The sequence below is a fragment of the Eurytemora carolleeae genome, unplaced genomic scaffold (genome assembly GCF_000591075.1).
Source record: "Eurytemora carolleeae unplaced genomic scaffold, Eaff_2.0 scaffold746, whole genome shotgun sequence".
In the NCBI taxonomy this organism is placed as follows: domain Eukaryota; kingdom Metazoa; phylum Arthropoda; class Copepoda; order Calanoida; family Temoridae; genus Eurytemora; species Eurytemora carolleeae.
Genome location: NW_019396773.1, coordinates 225,383 through 241,766, shown reverse-complemented (window position 1 = coordinate 241,766; position 16,384 = coordinate 225,383). Strand labels below are relative to the sequence as shown.

The window sequence follows — 16,384 nt, the reverse complement described above, 5'->3', positions numbered from 1 at the left end:
CCCCCGTCAAAAGCCCGGTCCTCTTATCATGTCCAGGAAAATTTCTACCTTTATTTACAATCTTTGAGTGTGCGCAAACCCTATCCCTTGACCTTCAGTTACTACAATAACAACCAAACAACTGTGGAATAGGAAGACGACAGTAAAGCAAGAATCGAGTGTATTTGATGTTGTTACAAATCAAATAGTTTAACTCGTAATTAATAAAAATTCTTATTAAGTTGAATGGGTCTGTTTACACTGCACAATTGATGTGTCTAATGTTCACTGAACTATTTAAAGTCATAATTTTAGCGTGAAAGTCCTTTTGCTATTCCAGAATTTTCTGGTTCTCTCTGAAAAGCATATAATTACTCATCTTGATTGAGTTTAAGAATCCTTTCTTGTTTCAGGGTTCAAATCCCTTCTTTAATGAAGGATTTGGTTTGTTTGCCAGAACTAGAACTATTTCTTGGTGAAACTTTAATCAGACTACTTCAGGTAAAAATATTATTAGCGTTGCTCAGGTTCCTCATAGTTATTTCCGCCGATTACCCGCGCTTGGTCTTAAACTATGATTTTAAATGAATTTAAATTCAGCCAATTTGGTCCAGCCGAATTTTCTAAATTTAACACCAACAAAAAATAAAGTCAAAATTTGTACTTTTATAATTTAGATGAACAAGAACGTACAGAGGTTTAAAGGGAAGCCTTTATAGGTGTTTTAAACAATTCTTAAATATCTTACCCCTTCTTCCCACTCTCCCACCAACCCCTCCTCTCAATTATTATCAATTAAAGTTTGAAGAATTAGTCTAGAGCTATATGTTGTTTGCGCTTTATGTTGTTTAAATAATTTGCATCACATCAAATACACATGTTATTGCTAAAATGTCGTTTTTTTATTCCAAAGTTTTATGGGTCTTACTTTATGTTTTTAAATCAAAGATGTTTATAAGTCGGGTTGGTTGGTTGGTAAATTTTCATTTGATGAAATTTTACTCTTGCAGATTCTAGTTGGGTCGCCTTTATCCCTGAATGTTAGAAATCTGGCCTGGCACGGTTTCCTCCAACCTGGAGAAATCCCTCCGAACCTTCCTCCAGTCATAGTTTCATTAATAGCGTCAATTGGAGGAGTTATAAAGGTAAAATGTTTCTACCAAATAATATCAAGTTATCCTTTTTTAATTATACAATTTACAACTCGTTTTAAGAACTAAACATTTAATAAATTAAAAACGATTTTTTATTTGTTCATTTTTGCTTTTTCTTAGGACAAGAGTTTGACAATAAATAGTCGAAGCTTGAACAGTATTGATAAAATTCACAATATTCAAGAATCCTTGCCGCAACTCATTCTTTATACACAAACAGAGCTGGAAGAGGAGTCAATGGTGGAATCTTTGCACCCTGGACAGAAACTTATTTTACTCAGGTTTTTTTTATTAAATAAACATTTTATAAAATTATAATTTGTGTCGGCAAATATGCTTTTATTTCCTATTTAAATTACTAGGATTCTGTGTAAAGCAAAAATATTAACATTTATAAAAACATTATTTTTTATGGTTTAAATCGGAAACTATTTATTATGAAACTTGAATAAAATGTGAAATCACAGTTGAAGGCAAGCTTGTAATCGACAATTGTCTTTAATATAAATTGATATGTTCAAAATTCCCTGTACTCGTCAGAAAATATTATTAAAAAGACAATAGCCTTATTTCACCCCTAATATACATATGCGTAGTTCATCCATTGTCTCCGTACAACATTAATGACCATTCACTTTAGTATCCTGAAGAGCTTTCATGAGAGAAGGATGTTAAGATGTTTACTGTTTGGTCTTCCTCTTTTAGAATCAATTCTTAGGAGTAAATTTGTTGCAGTTAATAGCTGTACTATCAGACTGGTATGAGATTTTAAGATTCTATTTATAAGTCTAAAAGAATTTTTTTTCACTAGAATAATTTCAGTTTCTCAGCTAGACTTCGCAGTTTTTAAGGAAGAGATTGTCTCCTTAATTGTTAGTTAACCCTATCCCTGCTGGGGTACTTGAAAACCAGGATACGCTGGGGGGGGTTTTATTTATATGTAGATTTAAAGAGGTTAAAGAGTCTTCTGACGAACCTCCAGAATCTGGCCTCCTTGACCTCACTGGAGAAGAATAAATGGGAGGTCGTCCTTGTACATATCATACAGATTCAGGTTCAAATATGTTAATGTACGATCTATATGAATATTAAAGTACTGAGTAGGGGATTGATTATGAAAAATACATCTGAGTCCAAAATTTAAAACAGAGGATCTAATAAAACCCGGCATCGGACCAAGTACCAAGTACCAATATTTTACGCGATCTTATTTGGTTTCATTATGTTTTTTGGTTTTCAAATTTCTTAAATCAAAATGTACTCAAATATTTAGACCTCGAAAGGGAGACTCGAGAATTTTTGTCACATGCACCTTTAGCACTCGATATTTCCGGTTCTGAATTGTTGTATTATTAAACAGGAGCGTAGTGGAGGGGGGGGATGGTACCCCTGTGCCCCCCTTAGACATGAACCCCCTACTTTTCTTACTTTTCTTATCAATCGACAATGTCACAATTTGTCCATTTTATGATTATTTCTCAAATTCTTTCTTGTACCTTAATCTTATTTACAATATTTTTTCGCGGGGTTTCATTTAAAATGATTTGTAATTATGGTCAGATGACTAATAGTCATCTTTCAGGTAAATTAATAAAAATTTTAAACTGTATTTTTTCTTAATACCGGTTTTTTAGGGGCATCAACCGTTAGGGGGGTGCACAAAAAAAATTCGGCGCGCTTACGCGTGGCAAAAGTGCACCCCCCTGGGCTAAACCGCCACTACGCGCCTGTTATTAAACACCATTTTTTTCCCAGAGCCTGAATTTATTATGAAGCCTTGAACAGTAAAAATAAAAATTATTCATTTTGGATCTTAAGTAAAGCCTAATAAAATTGCTATGGTAGAAAAGGGTTCATTGATTTAATCCACATTGATTCAATTCTCATACATTATCAACGATAAAAAATATGAAGTTTTATTATGACCCTGTTAAGTCAAACAATTTTATGTTTTTTTTAGGAAGTCCTTGAAATGAATTCCCCAGATTAGGGGTACACTCTGAAGAAGCATGATCTCTTTTAGAACTTGTAAGGAACAAGTCTAATACAGTTGTACACTAGATAACTGTACTAGACTGGTTGTTAAATGTGCCTTTGTCTTGAAATGACAATGCTATCAATTATATAATGATAATGAAAAAAGCCATTTTAAGCAATCTTCTATTTAAAAACTTAAGATTCCCGATTCATAATATACCCCCTTTTAACATTTCTCTTCTTACGAATAATGGATATTGAATATATCTCTGTTTCTCTGTCTAAAAATTGAAAATTTTTTATTGCAGTCTATCTAGAAAGAAAATTGACGATTATTTCCTCATTATTGAGCAACAATAAGTTTGAAAGGGGACCGTTGTGAATCAGACAAATAATTAAATTATGTCAGCAGTCCATTCAACTCCTTTAGTTTCTCTATCAATAATTTGAGAATTATGAATAAATGAACTTTCTTAAACTAATCAACTCCGAGAGTTCTATGTTTCCGTATTTGTGAACTGTTATGTTAATTGATCTTTATCTTCCTTTCTCTGTCTTATATATTTTACAGGAATTCTTCTGTTGTCAGGTAAACCTAGGGAATCTTGTATGAAAGGATTACAAAGGAGGCATTTTAGTTTCTTAACTATTTTTTGAAATACGTTGAAGCCAGGTAAATAGAGAAATGCGGGGTTACCGAATTTTTCTATATTTCCTTCTATAAAATATTATTCTTAATATTTTTAACTGTTGAGGTAAAAAAGAGGGTTAAGGATGATCTGGGATTATTGTCACAATACTGATANGGGGTGGGGCATAAGTCTTATTACTCTCCGGAAAATTTAAACAGTGGTTAAACATAACTTAGCATTGTCGTAGGACCCTGGTTTTTTTTGCATGCAAACTAACTAATATGTATTGTAACTGCAAAATGCAATTTCAAATAGATCGGAACAAATGTGCGTGCGCGCGTTTTTTGTTTAAAAATACGAATTTTTTTCACGTTTTCACTTGTTTAACACCAATAAATGATTTGAAATTGCATCAGGACGCGATCAAACAAAAAATTCCTTAACATTTTGCACCCTAGAGTCTCAAGTCCCCGTGCGCGCGCGCAATTAAGAATAAATATAAATAAATATATTTTAAATCCAGTTTGGCCTAATTCGAAACAAAAGTACCATGCAATATATCAAACTACAGGTAAATTGGGATATGGAATTCGTTTCTGAGGTCAAAATTTACTTTGAAGCATTCTGACCAGTGCGCTAGTAGCCAGATCTCACATTACTATAAGTTTTACATGCCGTATATTAATTTATAGGTAATTGGGCACGAAAATTCCATTTCTTAAGTTAAAAAATCTTTTGACCACTCTGACCGTTACGTTATGGGTGATCTTACAACAGATTTTGCATGGTGTATGTCAATTTATAGGTAATTGGGCACAAGAATTCCAATTTCTGGGTATAAACTTTCGCAAGACCACTCTGATCGATCCTAGCAGCCAGCTGTTACCTTCTGGGCCATCCTGCCAAATCCCAAGGATCAAAATTTTATATAAGTTCTCTTTTTCGTTTTGTAGATCTACTTACGTCATACAGGGTGTCCAAAATACTTTAAATTTTCCCTTTCCAGACCTCATACTTTTTATATAACAAAAATTTTTGAGTTTAAGTAAAAAATTTCCTGGGTTTATTTTAACATTTTATTTTTGTATTTTTTTAATTAAGTAAGCTTTTGGTCTAAGGCTTTCTGCTAAGACAAAATTTTTGGATCTGTGATGATTATTCATTCATAATTTTTCTTGGTAAATTAGGGTATAAAATCATACTACCAAGGGTATTCACGACTTAGAAAACGCAAGACAAAAAAGGATTGTTTTTTTCTCAACATTTTTCTTTTTAGTTTTGATCTTACCATGTAATCTTTCATTATAAAAAGTTTCCGAAATTACTGTAGTTTAACATCTCCGGCCTGTAAGATATATTCTAACAGAGCTTAACATTTACTCTAAAATCAGTCAGATTTTCATAAGTTTAAATTTTGATAACTTCTCCTGAAGTCCGTGTCATATTGCAAAAGAATGAAATTTGAGTTAAATTAGATCATTTGACCTAGTTCATTAACTTTTCTTGTACCGCCAAGATAAAATTAAAACAACTCTGGCTAAAAACGATCTTGATGAACATAGAAAGTAAATAATCCAACCCTGGCCACCTATAATCAGACAAAAATTTTGAAATAATTCCAAATTTTGCCAACAAAGAAAGTGGAAAAAATTGGCCAAATAGATTTAAAACTTACAAGAATTTCAGTGCAAAAACAAAACAGTTTAAACTCAGGCACATCGTTTTTATTAACAAGAGGAGAACAAGCATTATTTAATCTTGAGATTAAGAAAAAGAGTAGATCAAGCATTAATTCCGATATCTACTATTCAAGAGTTCCCAGCTCTGAATTTCTATCTTCTTTTTATTTAATTAAACGGCGTTACAGTTTCTACAAACTTGTAGTTTTTACCTTTTCTCTGTCATGGTATAGAACTGTGTTTACCGTTACTAATAACTGAATTTTTAACCACGATTCCTATCTTTTTTTATTTAATTAAACAGTGGCCGAATTTAAAGAATTTGAGTGGCGGTTTAAATTTAAGCCGCTGCCTAAATATGGTTGGTTCCACGTAAAATTGTATCAAATGTTTTAAGATTTAAGCCAACGCCTAATCTAAACCGGGTTTTGGCAGATTTAAACCGCGGCTCAAATTCTTTAAATTCCATCTCAGGTTTGGGGAAAAAAGCTATATGTCTCTACGAAACTAATGAGCTAGAAAACCAAATATTTGAAATAAACCGATTCTTATCTTGTTATCCTTTATTCCACTGCACTTTGCTGAAGTTTGTCATCTAAAATCTAAAGCGCCAGATTTAAAAACTGTTTTTATGGCACAACTTTTTATATTTAGATGTTTCCCCCGAGGCTGTGCCAACCTGGTCGACCTAGATGGTTTCTAAAAGAAAATCCAGAATATTTATTTTAATTTATTTTTAAGAAAATTTTAAGTTTGAATAAAAACGAACCTGCTGATTTAATTTGTAGTAAAAAATTTGTAGGGAGAAAAAGAGTCAATCAATTAAATAAAAAAATACATGGGATAACTTGGGCAAAGGGGGGGGGGCGGCAGTGCTCATCCTGAACCTGGACTGGACTAGATCCTGGACTGGATAGGATCCTGGATACTGGACTGAAGCGTACCCTGGACTGCACAGGATCCAGGATCCTGGACTGGAAAGAATCCAGAACCCTGGCATTGACGGGACCGTGTACTGGAAGCTGAACTGGACTGTGGACTGGCATAGATAGGGTCCAGGACCCTGGACTGGACTCAAACTGGAAAGGATCCAGGACCCTGAAATGGACCCGCCCCTGAACTGGAAAATGGGAATTTAGATTTCTGAAGATAATAAAAGAGTTCCTTTAAAATCGGAATTCAATTCCGATATTTTAAGAATTAAAAATTATGACCGGAATTCAGTTCTGATATTTTAAGACTTAAAAATTAGGATCGGAATTCAATTCTGATATTTTAAGAATTAAATTATATTTGAATTCTATTTGAATAATTGAGACGGAATCAGGTTCTGGATTTCAAGAAACTCTTTTCCTTAAATTTTGGAAAATGATTCCATGAAATATCGGAATCTGGTTCCTATATTCACGCACAAATAAATTTTTTCCGCGAATATCGGAACAAGTTTCTGTAGTTTTCCCGATTTGTGTTTACAGTGTTATTAAAAAGACAATAGCCCCATTTCACCCCTAATATACATATGCATAGTTCATCCATTGTCTCCGTACAACATTAATGACCATTCACTTTAGTATCCTGGAGAGCTTTCATGAGAGAAGGATGTTAAGATGTTTACTGTTTGCTCTTCCTCTTTTAGAATCAATTCTTAGGAGTAAATTTGTTGCAGTTAACAGCTGTACTATCAGACTGGTATGAGATTTTAAGATTCTATTTATAAGTCTAAAAGAATTTTTTCACTAGAATAATTTGAGTTCCTCAGCTAGACTTTGCAGTTTTTAAGGAAGAGATTGTCTCCTTAATTGTTAGTTAAAAAACTTAAAAGTATTCTAAACAACGAATGCTAGCTTTTACACAACTAATATTTTAAAAACCGGGTTTAGGTTAGATTTGAAATTACCCTTGATTTAATTTTTATTTTGTACAGTAGAAATTACTAGATTTTCTTCAAACCCAAAGAGTTTCAAAGTTCTCTTTTTTTGCTATATGTTATTTTTTACTCTTTTTATTGTGTTCACCTAACTAAATTTGTTTATTAGTTGTTTACCCAGTTTAGGTTAGGTCATAACTATTGTAGTCATTATAAATCTATATAGTTTAATAATTGATGAAATTTTAGATTTTCTTTTTTTATGTCAAAAACAATGAGACCAAATTCATTATTATTATTTAATTACAATAAAGGTTCAAATGATGATTGGATAATTGTGTAAAAATATTTAATATAAATCAGTTGTTCAAATCAGTTTTAAAGCAATTTTTAGTTTCTGTTTTCACTAATGGATTTAGGGATTTATATCGATTAAGCAAAAATCTTTAATTAGATAGATTTCTCATTTGAAAGTATAAAATATGAATCACAAATCACAGATTGAAAGATTCTTAAACCTTCAGCANTGGTTACAGCCTCTATAATTGTGGCAACAGCAGGTAAAATCATTTTAACAGCATTGCCTAATGATTCCAGAAGTGTAGTAGTAGGAAGTCCTTTGTCTTCATGGGCCTTCTTCAAAGCTTCTAGCTCTCTTCTTCCCTCTTCAACTTTTTCCTCTTCAGCTTTTTTCAAATCTTGAATCTGCTGTTGATACATTTTCTCAGTTTTCCTTCTTTCTTCATCGGTCTTTGCATTATGCTCCTCTGTACTTCTTTGCATTTCAGCCTTCAACTTCTCTATGTCATCTTGGGCTCTTCTTCCAATGTTTTTTACTGCTTCTTGAAATTCATTTTCCGCTTCTTTTCGTGCCTTCTCATGTTCCTTTATCTGTCTTTTCAAAGTCTCATTCTGGGTTTCAACTAGCCTGATAGAAGCTGTTGTTAGGCCAGTATTATCTTCTAACAACTGTCTAAGTGTGCCAAGAGCATTGACAAATGCACTGTTCTCATCATCATCATTCTTATCATAACATGCATCCAAGTAAAGATATTGTAGTCCTTTACCATTGGGAAACTGCTTCTCTACAACTTTCATGTAATCAACTGCTAAATCATCATCACTCTTCTTGTTCTTCTGTTCTCTTCTAGTCTTTGCTTTAACATCTTGCTGGACCCTGGTAAATATTATTACCACTTGTTTCCAGAACTCTGAGGTAAACATTCCCTCAAATATTCTGATGATCGCTACCAGAGAACCATCCAATCTTGGGTTCTGGCCATTGACTGCTATTGCAAATAAATTTACATGATCACAGTCATTATTCAGTTTACTGACAAGCTCAGCAATAATGGCTGCATCATCATTCTTAGTTGCATCGTCAAATCCAATTGTATCAATTAGAGAGATTGGATAAGTCTTGTCTCCATTGAAGTTCACATCTGCAAACTTGGTTCTCTGTGTACATGACTCAGCATCAGAGGTAACTGGGAATATATCAGCATCATGATCATATCCAGTTATGACATTACAGAGACTACTTTTTCCTGAACCTGTTTTTCCGATTATTAGAAGTTTTTTTCGTCCATTATCTCTAATTTCCTGTTGTACTATAACTCCAGGATATCCTTCTTTAAAGTTTTGTCCTTGGTTCCAAGTAGCCATTTCCAGGTTTCACACTTTCCTGGGGAGTAAAAAGTAATCATAAGAATTAGCTGAAGGCAGAATATCAAAGTCTTGATAAGATTAAGAGAAAAAAAATCTTAACTAATCAAGAACACTCAAAATATCTCTCATATTCTCTTTGAAATAGATTATTTTTAATTGTTGTTTTTTAAGAAAAAATATAGAGTAAATTGTCAGAATTAAATATTTTTCGAAAGGAAATTGTAAAGCAGGATAACAAATTGGCCTCATAAGTGTTTTGGTGTTAATGTTTTAAAGGTTGAATATGAAGAAATCTTACTTGGTGTTGAGCTCGGTAGCCTGGACAATACACTGCACTAAACAATTCTTTAACAAATCTTATATACAAGATAAGATTTTAACATGCTCAAATAGGTGTAGAGTAACAAAACTATAAAAATGTATTACATGAACAAGCCGACTCTGATTAAACTAAGGAGTTTTTTTCTGAAGTTTGCATTGACTTATTTTATGTTTTAGATCACAGCTGAAGCAACAGAACTTTATACAAAGTTTACTGAAATGTTTAGGTAAAAAAAAGGGGAAATTTTGATGGTTCCCAACATTTTCGGTTCCCCACTGTTTTATGTATACCCAACTTTTTTAGTTTTCCTTCACATTTTACTGTTTTCTACTATTTTTTAATGTTTTTCATTCGCATTTTACCAATTTCACAATAATATGTTATATTTCGATGTAAATCCTCAGATTTTTAGCTTATTCTTTCAGGGAAGGTGATTTTTTTGTCAAGAAGCCTATATCTACAATAATATATATATATATAATATATAATATATATATAAGGGGCAATAGATAATATTCCTGAAACTTGCGATGAACTTATTTATTTATCTTTTATCTTAGATTTCAAACTTTTTATTATTTTTTCAGCCCCAACATGGAGGATGGAAAAAGAAATCTTCTGATAGAACATCTAGGATCTGGGATTATGGAACTTTTCATGGATTTATTTGTAAGTTTTCGGAAACGCCTTTCCTTATTATTTTGGGCCAATGGGAACAAATGGTTAAACTTCCGGATTGAAATTTAGAAAGCCAGAGTTTTAGGGTTTAATTATTGTTTCTCCAGGTATTACCAGAAGGCCCTCGTTTACGGGACAGGATTAGTCATGGAGAAGTTGACCTACCTAGCCCGCCTTGCTCTGGTAAATCAATCGATGAAGCATGTTCCATAGTTTTACATCTTATCCTTAATGTTCTTCATATAGACCAAGAGAATGGGTAACACTTTTAATTTTAAACCAATTCTGTTGTTTTTTGATAATTTAATGATATTTTACAATTAAAGACGGAACTTGTTAAGATCGGTTCAATTAATCTATTGGTTTTCTTTTTGACTAATCTCTTTGATAAATTATTAAGTTTTTTTGTTTCCAGTTCTGTCCATTTGAAATGCTTTCGCTTTATTAAATTTATTCTTAATTTTTATCTTTTAACCATCATTTAACAATTGAAATTGTGACATTTATAAGTTTATAACTTAATTTATTTTTTTCTAGATTGAAAAAAACAACTTCTAGTAAATGGACCAAATTTCTCCACTACAGATCCCTTTTTCATCCAATTTTGATCCAAAATCTTGACACATCCAACCGATTGGTAGCAACACTCTTCCGAATATTTAAATCACACAAGATAACATACAAGTCTCTAACTTGTGACAACAAAGTTTCGACCGATTCTACATTTTCACTTGAAGAAAGTTTTAAGGAAGAAAATTTTGCGGATTTTTCGAAATGTCTTCTCGCGCTAAAACCCGCCATTTTGCATAGACCACGTGATGAAATAGAACTGGTGACATCTGTTGGTTTAGTTGTTGATGCAGCTACTTTAACATCTAATAACGCTGCTGTCACACTGCAGTACAAATCAGTAGATTTTCTGGCCAAAAAAATGAGGTTTGCAAAATAACTAAATTTATTTAATTTTTTGCAAATGTTTAAACTTCATAAAATCATAAAATATATACAGCCTATATAAGCCGACGAATGATATCATTTATGATAGAGATCAAAGGTCTGCCACGGGATTTTGGATTTTTAAATTCTTTAATATATTCATACAAGTATTCTAATCTCTCAGAAACCGAATAATGATATCATTTTTATTATTTTTAAAGCTTGAGAAAACTAAAGTTTTTTTACGTCGAAAAAAAATATATTTTGTGTCTATACATTCTTTGGAATGTATAATCTATACAAAGAAATATTTTGTGTAACTGTCTAAGATCCCGGCAGCGAGCAACCTACGGCAGGATGATGGAGACGTTCCCAGGCAGGGTCAATAACATTCCGTATTATTCATATGAAATCCCTTGATGTAGAATAAAATTCAAATGCAATCCCTTGATGTGAAATAGAATTCAAATGCAATCCCTTGATGTGAAATAAAATTCAAATGCAATCCCTTGATGTGAAATAAAATTCAAATGCAATCCCTTGATGTGAAATAAAATTCCGAGATGCAGTTATTGTAAACATTTTGTAAACTTGTATACCTTAAGTCCGTTCTGCTGAAATGTGTGTTCAGTCCAGCGTATGTCAATTCTTTTTAAAATCAATTTTTTGGAATTTAGTCATTTTATTAGGGAGTTGTAAATCCCATCGAGCTGAAAAGCATCATCGATAGATATTGTCATGTGCTCAAGTTGTACTCAACGTACCCACTGTAAAAATATTGCATATTCTAGCCTTTTATAGACTTCTTCCCTGTATTTCTGGTATTTTAAAAGGTTTTTAGTTAAAATATGATATTTATCAAAATAACATAATTTAAAGATTAATTGCAATACATAGAAAGTGCACTTCAACTATCTAGAAATTAGAACTTTATAAATCAATGGATCAAGCTTTGATCTTCATCTTATGTAGACCTACGGATTAGTTCAATTCCTTTTCGATACCTTGTAGTGGTCATACCCTCCAGGAATCACTTTAATAGAGGGTCACTCAATAAAGCATTTATCCTAAAATTTTAAAGTGCCCACATTGGATATCGAGATTAATTTGAAAATATTTCATAAAAGATGGAATTTAATTGTTCCTTGATCCCAAGGTTTGATCCAGGTCCTCTTCTCTACACTGCAGTTTATCCATCTCTTACTTAGAAACCTGAACTCAACAAGTCATAAACTATGTAAGTATAATCCCATTTTACAAAACACCATTTACCCCTTCCCCTCCCCCTTTCAAATAATTAGCTTAAATAAATTGCCATAAAAATGGGATAACTGTACAAAAAATGTTCATGGCACTTTTTTAGAAATTACAAATCTGCAAGTTCAATGCAATGGCGATATCTGTATCAAGAAAGTTATAATTTCTGTATGTTTGTCTGATCATAAGATTTGACTCCAACTTTGATTGGGAAACTCGGGAGAACTACTGAAATGTTCTTCGCTTGGTTTTGAGATTCCAAATGGAGTGGGTAGACTTTTAAAGCGAAAATTTAGTTTCCTGGTAAAATCGACAAAATGCGGGTAAACGGCGCGAGTAACTTAGAGTAACCTGGGCAGCGCTGGGTTCACAATTTATGAACCACTATGTGATTAAAAATGAAATCAACATACATTTATGTCATCGTAATGGATATTATAAAGTGCGGAAAAGTTTTTCTCGGGATTTCTACTTTTTCTAGTTTGATTGAGATCAAAATGTACATTTTCATACCGAACATTGTAGGGCGATGCAGTCATTTTATTGCACTAAAACAAGAAATATTGGGTGTAATAAATTCCCTTCATAGTTTATTAATTTAGATTTATTGAGGGTTATAAAGCTTGAAAAAATCAATATAATGAATTCAATTTTCATTATGAAGTGTAATTATATATTTATCGTACTGAGCCTACAGGACACATAGCGTTCACTTTCTGTTTGGTTATCTTGAAGATATATCTTCATTCTTCAAGCCTATCGTAAATTTTGAATAAATTATAGAATTAGCATATTTCTCCCCTTTTAAATTTGGAGTTTAATTTCTTTGAGATAACAGAAGATTATAGCAAATCGTTAAATTAACAAGCCAAATTTATCTATTTTATAAGAAAGGTCGTCTTATTGTATACTAGCTTGGGAACCCAGTGTTGCCCTCGCGCTTTGTCGTAAATTACGATTTTAGCTTTTTTTCTATAAAAGTTGACCCATTCAACTTAGAATCTTAAAATCCAAACAAAGAACATTCCCGAGTTTCCCAATCAAAATTTGAGGCGAAATATTCCAGGGGTTCCTGAGTTATGATCGGACAAATAGACAAACAAACGGAGATCACAACTTTATTTATATGTAGATTTAAAGAGGTTAAAGAGTCTTCTGACGAACCTCCAGAATCTGGCCTCCTTGACCTCACTGGAGAAGAATAAATGGGAGGTCGTCCTTGTACACATCATACAGATTCAGGTTCAAATATGTTAATGTGCGTTCTATATTAATATTAAAGTACTGAGTAAGGGAATTGATTATTAAAAATACATCTGAGTCCGAAACTTAAAACAAAGTATCGAAATAAATCCGGCAACGTAAACCTGGTTTCACAATTTTATAGCTACCAAGTACCAATATTTTACGCGATATTATTTGGTTAAATTATGTTTTTTGGTTTTAAATTTCTTAAATCAAAATGTACTCAAATATTTAGACCTCAAAAGAGAAACTCGAGAATTTTTGTCACATGCACCACTAGCAATTAGCACTCGCTCTTTCCGGTTCTGAATTGTTGTATTGTTAAACAGGCGCGTAGTGGAGGGGGAGGGGGATGGTACCCCTGTGCCCCCCTTAGACATGCACCCCCCTACTTTTCTTTATCAATCGACAATGTCACAATTTGTCCCTTTTATGATAATTTCTCAAATTCTTTCTTGTACCATAAACTTATTTACAATATTTTTTTCTCGGGGTTTCATTTAAAATGATTGGTAATTATAGTCAGATGACTAATAGTCAGCTTTCAGGTAGATTGATAAAGATTTTAAACTTTATTTTTTCTTAATACCGGTTTTTTAGGGGGCATCAACCGTTAGGGGGATGCTGCACAAAAAAAAACATTTGACTTGCTTACGTGCGGAAAAAGTGCACCCCCCTGGGCTAAACCTCCACTGCGCACTTGTTATTAAACTCCATTTTTTCCAGCGCCTAAATTTATTATTAAGCCTTAAACAGTAAAAATTGAAATTATTCATTTTGGATCTTTTAGTAAAGCTTTATAAAATTGCTATGGTAGAAAAGGATTCATTGATTTAATCCACATTGATTCAATTCTTATACATTATCAACGATAAAAAATATGAAGTTTTATTATGACCCTGTTAAGTCAAACAATTTTATGTTTTTTTTAGGAAGTCCTTGAAATGAATTCCCCAGATTAGGGGTACATTCTGAAGAAGCATGATCTCTTTTAGACCTTGTAAGGAACAAGTCTAATACAGTTGTATTTCTATTCTATTTAAAAACTTAAGATTCCCAATACATAATGTCCCCCCTTTTAACATTTCTCTTCTTACGAATAATGGATATTGAATATATCTCTGTTTATCTGTCTAAAAATTGAAAATTTTTTATTGCAGTCTATCTAGAAAGAAAAATGACGATTATTTCCTCATTATTGAGCAGCAATAAGTTTGAAAGGGGACCGTTGTGAATCAGACAAATAGTTAAATTATGTCAGCAGTCCATTCAACTCCTTTAGTTTCTCTATCAATAATTTGAGAATTATGAATAAATGAACTTTCTAAAACTAATCAACTCCGAGAGTAAAAGTTCTTTGTTTCTGTATTTGTGAACTGTTATGTTAATTGATCTTATTCTTCCTTGAGCTCTGTCTTGTATATATATTTTACAGGAATTCTTCTGTAGTCAGGTAAACCAAAGAAATCTTGTATTAAAGGATTACAGAGGAGGTATTTAAGTTTCTAAACTATTTTTTGAAATATGTAGATGCCAGGCAAATAGAGAAATGCGGGGTTACCGAATTTTTCTATATTTCCTTCTATAAAATATTATTCTGATTATTTGTAAAGTTAAGGGTAAAGAGGGTTAAGGCTAATCTGGGATTATTGTCACAATAATGATATAAAGGGGGGGGGCATAAGTCGTATTACTCTCCGGATGCAAACTCACAAATATGTATTGTAACTGCAAAATGCGATTTCAAATAGATCGGAGCAAATGTGCGCGCGTGCGCTCTTTGTTTTAAAAATGCGAATTTTCTCACGTTTTCACATGTTTTACACCATTTAATGAACTTGACTTCCTCAGGACGCGATTAAACAAAAAATTCCTGAACATTTTGCGCCCTAGAGTCTCAAATCCCCGCGCACGCACGCAATTAAGAAAAAACATAAATAAATATGTTATAAATCCAGTTGGGCCTAATTTAAAACAAAAGTAGGATGCGATATATCAATCTACAGGTAAATTGGGACACAGAATTCTTTCTGAGTTCAAAATTTACCTTGAAGCATTCTGACCGGCGCCTAGTAGCCAGATGTCACATTATGGGTCATCTTACTAGAAATTTTACCTGCCGTATATCAATTTATAGGTAATTGGGCACAAAAATTCCATTTCTTGAGTTATAAAATCTTTTGACCACTCTGACTGGCGCGCTTGTTGCCTACCGTTACGTTATGGGTAATTTTACAACAGATTTTGCATGTTGTATGTTTATTTATAGGTAATTGGGCACGAGGATTCCAATTTTTGGGTATAAACTTTCGCAAGACCACTTTGGTGGATCCTAGCAGCTAGCTGTTACCTTCTGGCCCATACTGCCATATCCCAAGGATTGAAATTTTAAAAAAGTTCTCTTTTTCGTTTTGTAAATCTACAAACGTCATTCAGGGTGTCCAAAATATTGTAAATTTTTCCTTTCCAGGCTTCATACTTTTTATGTTGCAATAATTTTTGAGTATAAGTCGAAAATTTCCCGGATTTTCACATTTTATTTTCGTATTTTTTTATACTGTAAGCTGTTGGTATAAGGCCTTCTGTTAAGCCAAAATTTTTGGATCGGTGATAATTATTCTTGGTAAATTCGGGTATAAAATCATACTACCCAGGGTATCCACGATTTAGAAAACATTAGACAAAAAATATTTCTTGTTAGTTTTGATCTTACCATGTAATCTTTCATTTTAAAAAAGTTTCCGAAATTACTGTAGTTTAACATCTCCGGCCTGCAAGATATATTCTTACAGAGCTAAACCTTCTAGTCAGATATTAGTCAGATTTCACAAGTTTAAATTTTGATAACTTCTCCAGAAGTCCGTGTCGTATTGCGAAAGAATGAAATCTGAGTGAAATTAGATAATTTGACCTAGTTCATCGAACTTTTCTTGTACCGCCCAGATGAAATTAAAGCAACTCTCTGGCTAAAAATGATCTTGATGAACATA

The 16,384-nt window shown here is 32.7% G+C and overlaps 1 protein-coding gene and 1 long non-coding RNA gene across 5 annotated transcripts in view; both read left to right on the top strand.

Moving 5' to 3' along the window:
* LOC111708523 (endoplasmic reticulum membrane-associated RNA degradation protein) overlaps nucleotides 1-14,478 on the top strand; it is a 20,519-nt gene extending 6,041 nt beyond the window's left edge. The window contains exons 6-17 of one of the 4 annotated variants that reach the window (XM_023481927.1): nucleotides 393-480; nucleotides 990-1,124; nucleotides 1,254-1,414; nucleotides 6,993-7,110; nucleotides 9,455-9,504; nucleotides 9,866-9,947; nucleotides 10,064-10,215; nucleotides 10,494-10,892; nucleotides 11,222-11,268; nucleotides 12,049-12,129; nucleotides 13,282-13,391; nucleotides 14,327-14,478. In XM_023481927.1, coding sequence (XP_023337695.1) covers nucleotides 393-480; nucleotides 990-1,124; nucleotides 1,254-1,414; nucleotides 6,993-7,110; nucleotides 9,455-9,504; nucleotides 9,866-9,947; nucleotides 10,064-10,215; nucleotides 10,494-10,892; nucleotides 11,222-11,268; nucleotides 12,049-12,129; nucleotides 13,282-13,391; nucleotides 14,327-14,356 — 1,453 coding nt within the window. In that variant the 3' untranslated portion in view covers nucleotides 14,357-14,478. Of the gene's footprint in view, nucleotides 1-392; nucleotides 481-989; nucleotides 1,125-1,253; nucleotides 1,415-1,773; nucleotides 1,892-6,992; nucleotides 7,111-9,454; nucleotides 9,505-9,865; nucleotides 9,948-10,063; nucleotides 10,216-10,493; nucleotides 10,893-11,221; nucleotides 11,269-12,048; nucleotides 12,130-13,281; nucleotides 13,392-14,326 lie in introns of those variants that run through there. The other 3 variants (XM_023481929.1, XM_023481926.1, XM_023481928.1) reach the window with 3 other exon arrangements.
* On the top strand, nucleotides 2,080-3,592 carry LOC111708525 (uncharacterized). Its single transcript, XR_002766682.1, has 2 exons — nucleotides 2,080-2,187; nucleotides 3,094-3,592. It is a non-coding gene; the product is annotated as an uncharacterized LOC111708525 (long non-coding RNA).
* Nucleotides 14,479-16,384: the final 1,906 nt, after the last annotated feature.